Here is a 15348-nt window from a genome sequence, read left to right on the forward strand (position 1 = left end):
TTGGCTGTACTCTCCAGTGGTTCTCAACCTGAGGGTCGGGGCCCACAGGGGACATGATTTTTTCCTTTTTAATACCTACAAAAAGACCAAAAAATAAACAAAAAGACCATTACTGCATCAAAAGTAATCAATAAACCTTACTATAAAACATTGGCCAAATTGTCAAATAATATAAGAAAGAGGCAAACATTTTGGAAATAGCCGATCTACAAGCTCACAATGCCTTGCAACACCAGGCATTGTGACACACATTGTGTCACAATATTTATCTGTGGAACTGAGTCAAACAAAATGCAATGTCTCAACTCCTACAATTCCAAGTGCTTGTCAGGGTGGGGGGTCCCCAGTTAAAATATGATTATTTTGGGGGGTCATGGCCTGAAAAGGTTGAGAACCACTGGGCTATACTATACTTCTAGGCCTATATGCCAACAAGCAGTGTTATAGTTTCAGTGTGAGGAGCTCAGCTTCAAGGCACTGTTCTTCAGAGTGACTTCACTTCCCAATTTAGAGAGAGAGCGAGAGAAAAAAAACTGTCATCCGGTTATGGTCTCTGAGAGAAATTGCTACTGCAATGGTTTGCGCCAAAGAGTAAATGCTCCCCTCCATGAATTGATGCGATTATTAAGCGACGTTAAACAGGACTGAGTTATAGCATTAACATTTCTAAAAACGACTAAATGACAAAGACTGAGACGTTATTTCTGCAATGGACTGTACGATAAAGGTAGGTGTTTGATCTGGTTTTAACATTGCTTGTGAAAGCCACCCACATCAAGTTCTCTGTTTGCTGAGTGAGAGGCAAGTCCCCACTCTTTCCTTCTTGTACAAAATTTCCTCTTCCTTCCCGTTCGTGGTTGTATGTCGGCTCTATAATAACACAAGTAACCACTACATCTTTACACTCAGATAAAAACTAATTGGAGACTCGTAGCCTACGCGTAAAAAGACGATTTCCAAAACTCGCGTTTTTAATTGCTTCATTTGATCATGGTGATCTGCCTATAGGCTATAGGACGACACAAAATATAGGACAAAATGTTATTTTTTATTTTTACTTTCTTTTTTTGCAAACTGTAAACATCTGTTGCGAACTCGATTTAATTAGGAATAGCAAGGACATTATGGTGCGCTGCAGGTGTCTGATGGCGCCATGGACCCAGTTGGACACAATGAGATAAAGGATCACATTCCATGAGGTGACTGCTATTTACATTTGATACTACATCCTAACATTGGCTTATTCTAATAGTTACAGCCCGCAGCATTCGTTATGTCTCAATAATCTTGAAAAATGTAGGGGGGGGAAGCATACCCCTAATTGTTCAAAGAACACATGCGTCGATCGTAACTCTTAATATTGATAAATTATAATTAAAGTGAAGGCAAAACATTTATAGGGCTATAATATCTGAAAGGAAATTAGAATGACATGTTTAATATTACTCTAATGGTACAAAGGAGATAATGTAGCCTATACTTTATTAATCGATTTGGGGCATTTTTGCACTGAGCATGTGTACGCCATGAATGCAATTATGCAAGCAAGGCCTATTGTCTCAGTCTGTAGGCTATATATTTTTAATCGTTTGAGGCTGTATGAAATATGCCTACATAATCCTTTCACTTTTGGGGACACAAATGTGTAGATTTTCGATGCAATGGCCTACCGCCTGGCCATATAGTCTACTCTAGGCTACATTTCAGTTTATATACATTTTATATATATATCTGTCTCTTATATGTCATCATGATTTGTGTGCATGGGGATCTCATCTTAAACAAGCTCAGTGCTTAATGAGTCTTCCAGTTTAGTAGACCTTGTATTGTGAATTTGTCCTGTACTGTTGTTCTCATGTCTTACTAAATAAAGTAAGTATCAATCAATCAATCAATCATATAAACTGCTGAGCGGAGGAAAACTTAAATTAATCTTTTATATTATAAAACACTAATGAAGTTTTCCTCCGCTCAGCTTCAATGAAAGACTAGAAGCCTGCTTAACTCATTAAACTGGCTCATTAAAACGGGGAAATAACGAAATTCTCTGAGAAACTATAGCCTATATCTTTATTTGTTCTTAGAATAGACATTTAGCCTATACTCTATAAGAATAAAATTACCATTTAGCCTAATTTAAAATAGACTGGAATTGTACTGCATTTATTTAACCGCTTAAACCCTACATGGGTAACCGGAGTCCCTCAGGGCTCAATACTAGTGTATTTTCTGTTTTCTGAAAATAGCCAATCAACAAGATCACAATGCAACGCAGTGCATGGCCTTGTGAGCTTGTCGATCTGCTATTTACAGCGAAAGCTTTCCCCACAATATCGATGCCGGTAAGTTGATTGATTGATTGATTGAATACTTTATCAGTTTGCCAAGAAAAAGCACAGGAAAGTACAGTTCAATACAAGGTCTATAGTCTATAGGATTTTAAACCCAAGAAAGCCTATGGCTTGTTTCCATTGGGGTCCTTTGTACTCAATTCATCGAAAATTGCTGGGGTTTAAGTGGTTAAACAACATTATTCCATAATAATAGCCTGTATAGATATACATTTTACAAACAATTGCAAGACATGTAATTGGCCCCCTCATGGCCTCTCACACGTGCATATATATAGTGCATACACACACACACACACACATACACACACACCATTGTACATTTGCAACATTTATACAGTTCAGATACATGTTCTGGTGCAGCTCTCTTGTGTTAAGTTGATGTTGTTTTTTAAAATAAGGTTATTTAAAGAATAATTTATAGTTGCAAACGGGAGTGCTTGTCAGGTGTCGTTATCTGAACTGAGCAGGCTTCCTGTCTCAAACCTCAGACTTTCCGCACACATTTCCGCTCCCTGGACGAGAAAAAAAAAAAAAAAAAACCCAACAAAGGCTTTTTGCCAAATAAAATTCAGCGGATAAACTGAGTCAATGCATTGTTTTAACATTTTGATTCAGGCATGCAGTGTGCGACCAATGTGTCCCTGAACGAAATGTGCGTCCGAGGTTTTCCTTGTTTGACGAAATGTTCTTATAAGAGGCCTTTTTATTGGCAGTGGTGGAAAGCTATGTACTCAAGAACAATTTTGAGGCGTTTTGACTTTACTTACTGGAGTATTTCCAATTTTCTGTAGGCTACTTTTACTTCTACTCCACCACATCTCAGACGCAAATTATTATACTTGTAGCCTACTCCACTACAATTATTTGAAAACTTTAGTTAGGCCTACTAGTTACTTTGCAGATATAAATCATTATATTATAAAATATACATTTACCACTTAAGCCCTATTTTATACATAGGCTATTTGAAAATAGCCGATCTACAAGCTCACAATGCCAGGGTTGTGAGCTTGTAGATCTGCTATTTCCAAACATTTTAGTAGCCTACTTTTACTTTTGGTACTTACATTTTGATACCAATACTTACTTACCAATACTGTACTTTTGCTCAACGTTTTTAATTCCGAACTTTTACTTGTAACAAAGTACTTCTACATTGCAGTATTGATACTTTTACTTAAGTAAAACATTTGAGTACTGTTTCCACCACTGAGAGGCCTAGCTGTAGGCCTACAGTTGTTTTGCTCCCCCTCAGACTCAGAGGTCGGTGTTGCCAAACTTGCCACCAGGCTCAAAGTTGTGAAAACCACATCATGTTTGAAGACGCAGCTGCTCACGCCTTTGCAAAATCAGCTAGACTGAACTTTTACTTTCTGCCTCTGTCTCAAAGAGGATTTGTACATGTTGTTAACATGCTTACCAGCATCATGGCACAACACTATTTGTTTTGATGTAGATTTGTTTCAAGCAGCATAAATAAAGTGTTAGATTGTGACACCAGTTTGGTACTAATTAAGTCGTTTGGAAGCAGGTTTTGGTAGAGTAAAAACAAGAACAAGAGTTCAGTGTGTTTGATCATAAACATACCTTAAACATTACCCATGCATGATAATAATCACATGTCATGATGGTCATGATTAGAAAACCAGAGGTAATAGGCCCATATTGTCCTCTTTGCTTAGTTCATTAATATAAGAAGAAATCTGATATTACACATGGTAATAGATGCATCGTGATTTACACCATTATAAAGTTATTTTTTTAATGCCTATAATTATAAAAACAACAGAGCCATTTGTAATGTTTAAATATAAATAATATCAGCTGTTTGTCACAACACAAGGTTTGAAAGCTGAGAGCTGGTGTTGCTCAATGGAGGTACAGTGACAGTGAAATAAAGCACTGGGGAGTGGGCAGCTCAATACTTGCATTTATTTGATCTCTGTTTGAATAAAACAATTAGGAACATCTCTTTATTTAGGAAGGATGCAATGGTGTATTTAATTGATAGCACCAAAAGTGTGTTACTTTCATCATTGCAGTCCATGGATCATATGCAGCCATAATCACCCAGACAGAGTGGGGATTCCAACCCAAGAGCAAAATGGTGTGAATATGTTCAATTATTTAGCTGGAAAAGGACTGCTCTGTGACCAATTTGTAAGATGACTTTGTGACTTAAATATAGTGCACGCTGTTACAAATATATACCTGGTGTTGATCTAACGAAAAAGTACACAATAATAGGCCTACTCATGAAAGAAAGTTTCCCTGATGTATAATTAGCTTACCGCCCAATGTAACTACAATTTTCAAAAAGTACTATAGCTACAATTCTCACTCTATGATTTATAAAATGATTAAAGTCAAATAAGGTTACTTTATAATTGGGCTGCTGTCTTCCAATTCAGTCCAGTCCAACTTTATTTATAAAGCACATTTTAAAACAGAGTGCTGTACAGACTTGTTGATGAGGCTACAGTAGTAATGAGACATGTTAGTAACACATTAAAACACCATGCCACTCGTTCAACTAATCAGTGACAGGCAGACGATGCATGCTTCATGAAGCTGATAGCTTGGGCAAGACTCCATGATGCAATCTGTAAAAGCTGCTGACAAGCACCCACTCAGCTTGAGTTGATCACTATCACAGAAGAAAGGTCACACAATTCACCATCCTATTATTTAACAGTATTTAATTTGAGGAGTATAATTGGTAATGGAGTCTGCAGGCAGTGTAACCTGTCCAGGCAATGTTTGCAACATTGTTTTGTGTCACTCTGCAACACGTCTTACTAAGAAAGAGAAACATTGAACAGGAAGTCAGTTGTGGCTTTGGCGGTCAGGCCACATTTGAGTATATTTGTATCAGTGTGCAGAGGAGAAGGAGAGCACGAAGAGGAGGTAAAGAGAGCAAAGGGTGCACACGAAGGGGAGGTAAAGACTGAAGAGCGGGAGAATGTGTTTGTGACTGTGGTTGCATGAGCTCGTAGGCTACGCAGTAAAACCCAGAGAGTGGACAAATGTAACCAAATGGACCCAGAATCATGAAGTTAGCTGATCCTGAGGAGGTGATGTCACTAGGGATTAAGTCTAATTTTGTGAATCTTGTTGAAAAGGGCCATGTCATGTGACAAAGTATAAATGTAATAGATTTAGGAAAAACAGATTTACAGTTCTCATGATAATTTGCTGCCCATGCAAAGCCTCTTTAATATCTGTGCTGTCAGACAACGGTTTCACTTCTGCACTGACTCAGGGCCTCAGAAAGGGCCATATAGAAAGACACACATAGACACACCATGAAGGCTAGCAGGGTGAGAAAGCAGTGGACTGGGGGAAAGAGGGTAGCAGAAGAATTAGAGATCAGTCAGTATGATTAAAAAGAACAGTCAAAGAAACTGGCAGAACAGATAAGCTGACCTGTGTAATGATTCTGTTTAGACTTTTGCGGTCTAAATTAAAGTAAGACCTAGGATTTTTCTGTTAAGCTTCTGTTTTCTGTGACCAGAAAACAAGCTCGAGTTTTGTTCCAAAAGTAGATTGCATTTTAAGTGTGGGATTTTCCTGCTGGCAAGGAATTAAAAGTTGCCATTGAACTTGCCATTGAACTTGATTTAATAATAATTTGTGATCTTTAGATATTAAGAAATTAATAATGTGGTACCAAAAAATGACTCAAATCTCAGGAGCTCTTGGGTATCATGTGGTCTTGACAAAAACATAGCTTTTTGTAATTAAATTAAGAACAAGATGTCAATAGTATTTATTATTTCTAATGTTATGTTTTTCAAAACAACAACAGATTATAGTTAAACTGGAGATATATACACCAACATTTCTTTTTTTTACTGTAGCTACAGGATGGTGAATTCTCATCTCAGTTGTCTGCAGCAAGAGGAAATGCCAAACTCTGCACCATGCATTAAGATTTGTTTTACAATACAATTGGGCTGAAAAAAAGAAGAAAAAAAAGAGACATGCCTAGACGTACACACAGGCACGCACTCGCACACACACGCACACATGCATGCATGCACAATAGAGCCACAGCACTTAGATCTTCAATCAAGACATACTCCTTGCTGTCCAATGAATTCCACCCCTCTATCCTTTCTACCCTGACCATGGGTGCTAGAGTTGTTTTCCACTTTTAAAATGACCCACATTTTTTACACTGTGCCCCCCCGCCCTGTTTCCTCTCCCTTGGCCTGTGCCAAAAGGTTTCTCTGCACATGGGGGCCAGGTTTCCTGTGAGCCACTGAAAAAGCACGGCACTGACGTACAAGGACCAAAGACAATACTCAACTCCTCTAAACAAACATGCACTTACACACACTTAGACTGCCTTGCATTACACACGCACACAATTCACTCAAACAACAGTCAGAACAACAGGTCTTGTCCGTAATGCTTTACCCACCTTACACAGACACAACATCACACGCATACACGCGCACGCGCGCGCGCGCGCACACACACACACACACACACACACACACACACACACACACACACACACACACACACACACACACACACACACACACACACACACACACACACACACACACACACACACACACACACACACACACACACACACACACACACACACACACACAATTCCGAGGTAGTTGTGGCGTTTGAGGCCTTTCTCGGTGCTAAACACAGGAAGCAGTGCTAAGAGAGACTCAAATCTTGAACAGACTCCACCCTGTGCTAAGCTCCACCAACCTCAATCCTAACGAATTCACAGTGGCAAGCATTAGATGGAGAGATAATCTGAATGTTTGCACATACATTTCACGTCTGCACTACTTTTATCACTCAAGCTTCAAATAACACAACTTTGGAATGAATTACGTACCTGAGGAAATCACATTATGTATAAAAAGTCTCTAAAGTCTATAAAAATGTTTACTTTGTAACAATTGTTTTACTGTTTTATTCTTAAATAACAATAATCTTTTATTTTGATTTATTTATTTGTTTTTATTAACTTTGTAATCCCTATTTTGGAAAAGTACTGTACAAATGATTAGACAGTGTGCAATTTAAATGCTCTACATTTCAGCTTTAAAATACTATGTTATCCATATGCCCTAGTAATTTTCAGTTTTGATTCATGAACATATCAGACATTAAAAGGGAAGACTTTCTCTTTTGTCCCAATCTGTGATGTCATGGCAAAGTACTGCTCCAGTGAATGACTTAAAAAAAAAAGGAAAAAGGAAATAGGAAATTGAATGCTACTACTTTTCCAGAGATGAGGATTAAATTCCATTTTCAGATATGAGGGCTTTTCCAAAGATGAGTCCGAAATTCCATGTTCAGATGTGATGTTACCCCTGTATAATGAAGATTATTTGGAAATCATATTTCAAATAAATGCATTCAAGTCCATCCTGTCAATATCTTACACAATAACAGCCCCAGGCTCTAGATTCTGGCATGGTAGATGAAAATCTTAACCATCTAAGCCTTTTTATACACAAATGTAAAAACTTGTGAAAATATCAGAGCTACAAGCTCACAAGGCATCGTGACACGCTGTGAGCTTGTAAAGCTATTTTATTCATTTTAGATATGTTTAGTAAAAATTGTTTAAAAAAAGAAGGAAAAAAACGTTCTGCCTTTAATGTTGAAAAAAGGGATGCCAGGTATAAAGTGGTTAATACTCAAGAATTGGGAAAGGTTCTGATATTCACTTATAGTGATTATATTTCCCATGATCCTTCAAATGAGTCATATTCACCTTTGATGTGACTATTGTGAATGATAGTGGTGTGTCCTGTTGAACCATGTCGCGTGAACACACATTGCAGTGAAAATGTCAGTTTCCGTGCAGTTAACACTGTTGTGACCCCTTCTTACCGTAATGGCTGACTCCATGTTCTGGCTTTTTGTGGACAGGAAGCGCTGTCCGTAGTGAGTGAGGACCAGTCCTTGTTTGAGCCGCCCTACACCACAGCCCCTGCCATGCTCATGAAGACAGAGATGACGTCTTCTGGTGGATTCAGCCAGGCCTCAAAGCAGAGTCCTGATCCCCCTGAGCCTGACTGGGTGGGGCAAGGGACACAGAATTCTGGGAAAAGAGGCGAGCATGTCAATGGAACCAGGTGATGAATCACATTCCGAAATGCTTATGATAAACGTGTCACACTTGATGCTGAACGACGCTCTATCAGGAAGACTTGCATTAATTTGTCTGTCATGTCATTGGCAACAACAGGGTTCCCACATGCTCTACATTTCAATAGCCAGAATTTAAAGGGATACTTCACTTTCACATAAAATAAACATTAAAAATATATATTAAAAAAAAATGAAAGAAGTTATGGCAAAATAAAGGCCCCCTCACAAATTAGTAGGACACTCTAATGCGTGAGGGGGCCATGAATTTTCCATTACTTTTTTCATTTATTTTTAATATATTTTTTAAATGTTTCCCCCCGCCGAAAGTGAAGTATCCCTTTAAGTTTATGCTTGGAGTTCAGTGTAATGTGTCCTGGTAGTGAGTAGTAGCGTTTTCAGATTAGGCCATTCCACTGCAGAGGCATTTCTTTGTCAGAATAAATATTGCAATGTATGAAAGATCTTAAATCAAATGCATAGGTTTAAATTGGAATGACTGATATTTTCCAAACCTTCCAAGATATGAAAAATGTCATTTTCCATAATAATTAACCTTCCAGATCCAACCGCGAGATTCACAATTCACCGGTGCTCTCTTGTTTGTCGTTTGTAGTCGTGAGTCCCCAGTGGACTGTAGTGTCACCAAGCGGTCTAGACACATGAGTAACGACGGGGCCCAGATGGGATACCAGGCGACGTACCCTGAGGCCCGTGCCAGCCCCCAGACCAGCAGCCCACCCATCACCACCACAGATGAGAAGAGGGTCATTGTGCCAGCAGGTGAGTTGACTCACTTGTATACGTGGACTCTCGTTTCTCCAATCTAAAATTCTCAGCGTTCATTTAAACCTGAGAGCATAAGATTTTACTGTGCACATATACAGTATTTGTCACAAGATAGTTTGTGTTTCACAAGAATTGGCACATAATTGTCTTGTGCAATGTCAATCAAGAGATGGGCATAGCATATACAGTATGTGTGTGTGTGTGTGTGTGCCGTGTGTGTGTGCCGTGTGTGTGTGTGTGTGTGTGTGTGTGTGTGTGTGTGTGTGTGTGTGTGTGTGTGTGTGTGTGTGTGTGTGTGTGTGTGTGTGTGTGTGTGTGTGTGTGTATGTGTGTGTGTGTAATAGTAGTTTGCCACTACTCCCCCACAATGTCAGTGTTTTTGTTCCTCTTGCCTGATTAAATAAGTTTTATAATCTTTTTATACTAACGTGTGTGTTTTAGATTTTGTGAATACAGTATATCAGCTATGGTCTTATACATTATCATAAATATATAGAAATAAAAAGTTATTTTATCGCTTAATTATTTGTGTTGATGAAGTAGTGTGTAATTTGCGGATGCATTCTCTTTCCTGTTTAACCATCTCGCTTCATCTATGCTTCAACCACAAATTATCGAAGGTCCTTTTTAACCCCAATCAGGTTTCCTGTCTGTTGAAAAGTCCTTTGGAGTATTTGTATATAAATCACACAAATCACATAGTTAGGTTAAGTTATCGTAGGGTATTTTTTGTCTACTGCACTCAACTATGAGTGAGAGTCTCTTCAGAGATCACACTTTAGGCAGTGCTAAAGTCTTATTGCTCTGTATTACGTTGGTGTCGCTTGCCGAAAATAACTCAATTGTTATTTTCGGCAAGCAACACTATTGTATGATGGACTATGAATGGGTCTTTACTCTCAGGAGGGGATAGGGGTTCCCTCAAATTTAGTAAAGTGGAAGCAGACAATTTGCCAATGAGTCATTCAAGCTAAGCCGCTACATAATAATACACGGATGTTACATCACTGATGTGTTAAACAAGGACAATCAGAACCCAAGGGTGTGGCGTCTTCTGTACAAGTATGAATATTATGGGCTGTTGCTACTGGAAATGAGCTGTGTTCACATACCTCGATAAGACCAACAATAATATTAGTTAGAATTATGAAAATAGCCAGAATAATGGGGAAGGTATCAAGTTTGTGTAATCAGTGGTAATACTGAAGTAGCAAAACAGTCAAGAGATTGATTCAAAATGGTTGGTACAAAATGCTAATAATTGTATTCAAACTATCAATGATTACTAATAATTACTAATTAAATATTATCAGTTTAAGCCATGTATGTCATTAAAATAAATCAATTACACAACACTGACATGTGATTCTTTCTCTGTATCCGCTTAACCTGTGATCCTTTAGACCCTGAGGTATGGACACAGGACCATGTGCGCCAGTGGCTGGACTGGGCCATCAAGGAGTATGTCCTTGAGGATGTGGATGCCATACTGTTCCACGCACTGGACGGCAAGGCCCTCTGCAAGATGACCAAGGAGGACATGATGCGTCTCACGTCCGCTTACAATGCAGACATCCTGTTCTCACACCTCGCATACCTCAGACAGAGTAAGGCTCACCCTATGCTCGTAATAAAATGCTGGCTGAGAGCGTTGTATGTGGTTCTGTGTCAAATATGTGCTATCTCTAAGCTATCTAAGCCCTATATTCTGATAGTAATCATTGCTATAGTGTGTTTACTTACAGTAACAGGGGTCTCCCTGTTTTTCCAGCTCTTCAGTAAACAGAAAATACATATATGTGTGGCACACCGATTTCAACCGAGAGAGAGATAATTTATCAACTTAAAATGTATGGTGTTCCAGGTCCAAATTTGACATATTTTTGTTTTTTATCACTAACAAGTTCACTCCTTTATCCTGTATGAGTTCTCTCTCCTGATTGGATGAAATTCTTCTCCCGACCTGAAAATGTATTTTCTTTTTACTAAAGAGATGGAGAGACAGGGAGACCCCTGTTATTGAACACTTCCAGCCCTTTTAAGCACTATATACTTTGCGTATGATGAATAGTGAAAGTAACTAACAATCTTCTACAATCTCAAAATAGCGAAAATAGCTGATCTACATATCCAATCTGTAGATCTGCTATTTCCGCTACTTCTTCTTCTTTTTTTTTAAGATTGTGCCTATAATTACAAGTTGAAAGTAGTTAAAAGACAACTTTTTCCAAGCATATATAATTTATTTATTGTATGAAGTGCAAACAAAAAACACCAGCTATACTTGTCACTCGTTCATTCCCTGGACCAAACAGAATGAACACAGAATGCTTCGCTAGCTTCACAGCATTCTCTATTCTCTAGACAAATAGGTCAGATCCTTCTTCACCAACAGTCTCTCACTTCATGTTTAGGGCCGCATCGATAGCTGACTGCACCTCCATCTTTTTTATAATTTGTAAGCCTTTATAACCTTTATTTAATCAGGCAGGTCACTGAAATACAAATTCACAAGTCTCTTGTGGTTGTTTTTCTTCTGAAGTGTAATCTGGCACATACATTTATGGAGTGAAAGAAGTAAAGCTCTGTAGTTCGGCTTATATACTGGTGATGTCACCTGGCGTACACTACTCTGGGACTTTGTAAAGCCATTGTTGGAATCACACCACAATATCGCAGCCATACAATTCATTCATGACTCAGATTCACACCAACAGATACAGAGATCAAACTGAAAAACAAAGGAGATGCCCTTTGAGTATACGCAAATGAGCCAATGTGACTCAATGACTTTTTGAAGTTAAATATTGTATTGGTCCTTTTATTATTATTTCTATAACATTTATTTTGTATGTATTCTATTCTGACTACATACATCTTTTGTTGTCATTTTCTTTAGGTAGCCCAACGTTCTCCTACCCCACAACTCCCACCAACACCACCCCACAACAGCCAAGACTACAGGTCAAAGCGGGTAAGACAGACTTCTCACACTCTAGACTCTCCATCAAACACCTGATTGTGCAGGAAATAAATAAGTGGAAATGAATTTCATTCTCAAAGCCATGAATCTTTCAAGAGCATATCACGTATGGCGGGTGTCACGGTCCAGCAGACATAATAACATGGTCCGTCTGAGAGCTGAAGAATTTGGGGTGTGAATCGTCCCCAAGACTTTGAGATCACAATCGTGAATCTATCACAAAAGCACAGCAGAGAAAACTGCTTGAATGATTTAGGGATGCAAAAATAATGTGTTGAGTTTCAATACCATATTACATAGTTTCAAGAGTGCAAAGGTTTCTTGGCACAACGGTGGCCTTCGATGGGGAGCCTGTCGAGTCCACAACTCAACAGCCAGTTTCAGAGAGGAAACAGCTGCACCGGCACAGGAAATGGGGGCTATGGGTCCCACTTTGGGACACAATTGACAATCTTGTGGTGACATGGGTGGCCTTAACAAAAGAACACTCACCCTAAGAAATTGTGGGTCATCTTCAGCTCTCCCAAGTTTGTTGTCAAACTCATATCATTCCGTCTTGGCCTCCATTTATGGGCTTCCTTCCTAGTAGTGCCAGTGGCACTGTCCACTTCAAAGGCCTTTTGAGCCCTCTTCCTGTCCTTGTCTAGTCTCATCTTTGGTTCTTGTTTATCTAGAGAATACCTATGATGAGATCAGTCGCAGGAGCACTTGGCCAGCAAACACCATGGCTGCAGTACCCAAAGGTATGGTATGAAACCACTCATGACGACAATTTCATCCTTTATGCATGAATGATAGTTAGAATTGTTTAGCTTAGAAAACTGTTCTTTACAGATTCACATCCGATCCGAGTAACATTAACCACAACGATACGCAGCCCTACCAATAAGCCTTGGGAATTACACCACTGCATGTCAAAACAAGCCAAATTATATCACACAATGCAGCTTTATGAAAATGTTTTTAATTTTCCTGTTTTTAGGTTCTCCCATGGAGCACCAACACAATACTAGAGTCACAGAGGCTGCGCCAAGAATCGTGCAAGGTGTGAATTCCACTCCTTCCTACTCATCAATGTTTGAAAGGGAAAATATTAGAACATTAATTATGCAATTTCTTCTTCCTCACAGACCCATACCAAGCTTTAGCGCCCATATGCAGTCGACTAGCTAACCCAGGTAAGCATGAAAGCATGCACAAAAACAAATAGAACTGAGAATGGAGCAAATGAGGCCTTTACACTGTCTGCTCTGGTTTTTGAGAGAGTTGAAGAGAGCAAGCAAGGGCTGAGACATGGCTTATAAACAGAATGCAAGCTCCTACAGTACATTCTGGGATTGAGTGAACATCAAAGCAAAAATAAATTGCATCGTTTACTCCCTAATGTGCAAAAATCCGGTCCAAACTTTTGAGTTGCCTCCCTCTCATCCAAGTGACTATTTGCCCTACTGTTTTCCTCACAGAAGGCCAAGCCCTCAACTCCTCCAAGAACCGAACAGGCAAACAAAGTTCAAACAGGCTCCCTGACCCCAGCGCTCACAGGCCTGTGGGTAGGTTACTTGCCGCTCATGCCATTACTTCCTCCATGGCACACAGTGAAAAGGTCACATTTGGTGAAACATAGGCTCTGTTCTTAAATGTATTTCTAGAGCTGTGAAAGACATGTGATAGGTAGCCATGGAAAATGTGGGATTCTGTCCTTAGTTATCAAATCAATAGATGGGTGTGCTCGCTCGCTCGCACGCACGCATGCACGCACGCACGCACGCACGCACACACTAAAAACAATAAACAATAAATATGGGAAAGAAAACAACCAGTCTTCAATAAGATTCAATAGTACCTTTTTGTACAAGCAAGTTCATTTGAAAAAAAAGATTATTGCACTACCCCAAAAGTCTTATTAGCATTTTCATGAACATCGTATGATGTCATGACAAAACCCTTATACTTTCCTACCCCTTTTACCCCCAAGGTTCAGGGCAGATCCAGCTGTGGCAATTCCTGCTGGAGCTCCTGTCTGACAGCAACAATGCCAGCATTATCACCTGGGAAGGCACCAATGGTGAGTTCAAGATGACCGACCCGGATGAGGTGGCAAAGCGCTGGGGGGAACGCAAGAGCAAACCCAACATGAACTATGACAAGCTGAGCCGCGCTCTTCGCTACTACTACGACAAGAACATCATGACCAAAGTGCACGGCAAGCGCTATGCCTACAAATTTGACTTCCAGGGCATCTCGCAGGCACATCAGAATCACTCGGCCGAAGGGGGGATTGTGAAGTACCAGACTGAGGTGCCTTACGTCCAGCCCTACCACAGCCACCAGCCCAAAATGAACTTTATGGGAGGGCACCCAGCTCCTATGTCCGTGTCCCCTGGGAACTTTTTCGGCCCCCCCACAACATACTGGAACTCACCCAACAGCCCCATCTACCCTGGGTCAACCATGCCTCGACACCCTGCAGCTCATTCCCACCTTAGTTCATACTACTGAGGACAAGGCATCTCATGCCACAGTGAAGTTGGCAGAAGAACCCCGACACACTGCAAGACATCGTCTTGTCGAAATGAAGGTGATATGATGCTATACTGTCTGTTTAAAGGGGTGTTGTATAATGTACAAAGGAAAAGTAATGTTAGACGAAATAAGCCATTCTACTACGTCTGTGGTCATTCCTAAATGGGGTGATTATATAATGTGATTCAGTTTATTAAAAAGCCAAGTAGCTGGTTTATAGTAGTGGTTGTGAAGGCAACAGCCAAATGGTTAATCTGTAAGTAGCATTCTCACTGCTTTTCATTATATCTTAAAGGTCAATTTTTTATAATCATTGACCTGACATTTGTAAAAGTTAAATTGTACAGAATGTTTGACACCATGTAGCAATAAGACATTTAAGCTAATAAACGCTTATACTTGAAAATTGACTCTTGCAGTGATTTGTAAGGTTTGAAATGCTTGGTTAGTAGGTCTATTATTGCTGTACAACCCCATTTTCTTAACATCCATGGCTGGGTGCTTTCGCATATGTTCTGTTTAAAACGAACCCAACAGAGTCCTCTTCAAGTGCACCAAGAA

General features: G+C 39.6%; 1 protein-coding gene across 3 annotated transcripts; it reads left to right on the forward strand.

The window, feature by feature from the left end:
- Positions 1-538: 538 nt before the first annotated feature.
- On the forward strand, positions 539-15187 carry fli1rs (Fli-1 proto-oncogene, ETS transcription factor-related sequence). Of its 3 annotated transcripts, none has more exons than XM_080426869.1 (10): positions 539-727; positions 8274-8479; positions 9109-9275; positions 10685-10888; positions 12181-12255; positions 12939-13007; positions 13247-13309; positions 13395-13442; positions 13728-13814; positions 14240-15187. In XM_080426869.1, exons 1-10 carry the CDS (start codon positions 710-712, stop codon positions 14761-14763), a joined length of 1461 nt encoding a protein of 486 aa, XP_080282995.1. In that variant the 5' UTR covers positions 539-709; the 3' UTR covers positions 14764-15187. The 3 variants fall into 3 exon arrangements, with proteins under 3 accessions (XP_080282995.1, XP_080282997.1, XP_080282996.1); XM_080426870.1 differs by lacking the exon at positions 539-727 and adding an exon at positions 870-1199; XM_080426871.1 differs by lacking the exon at positions 13728-13814 and having other exon boundaries at positions 540-727.
- The last annotated feature ends 161 nt before the right edge of the window (positions 15188-15348 follow it).

This window comes from Gymnoscopelus braueri, assembly GCF_963280865.1.
Source record: "Gymnoscopelus braueri genome assembly, chromosome: 4".
Taxonomy (NCBI): Eukaryota; Metazoa; Chordata; class Actinopteri; order Myctophiformes; family Myctophidae; genus Gymnoscopelus; species Gymnoscopelus braueri.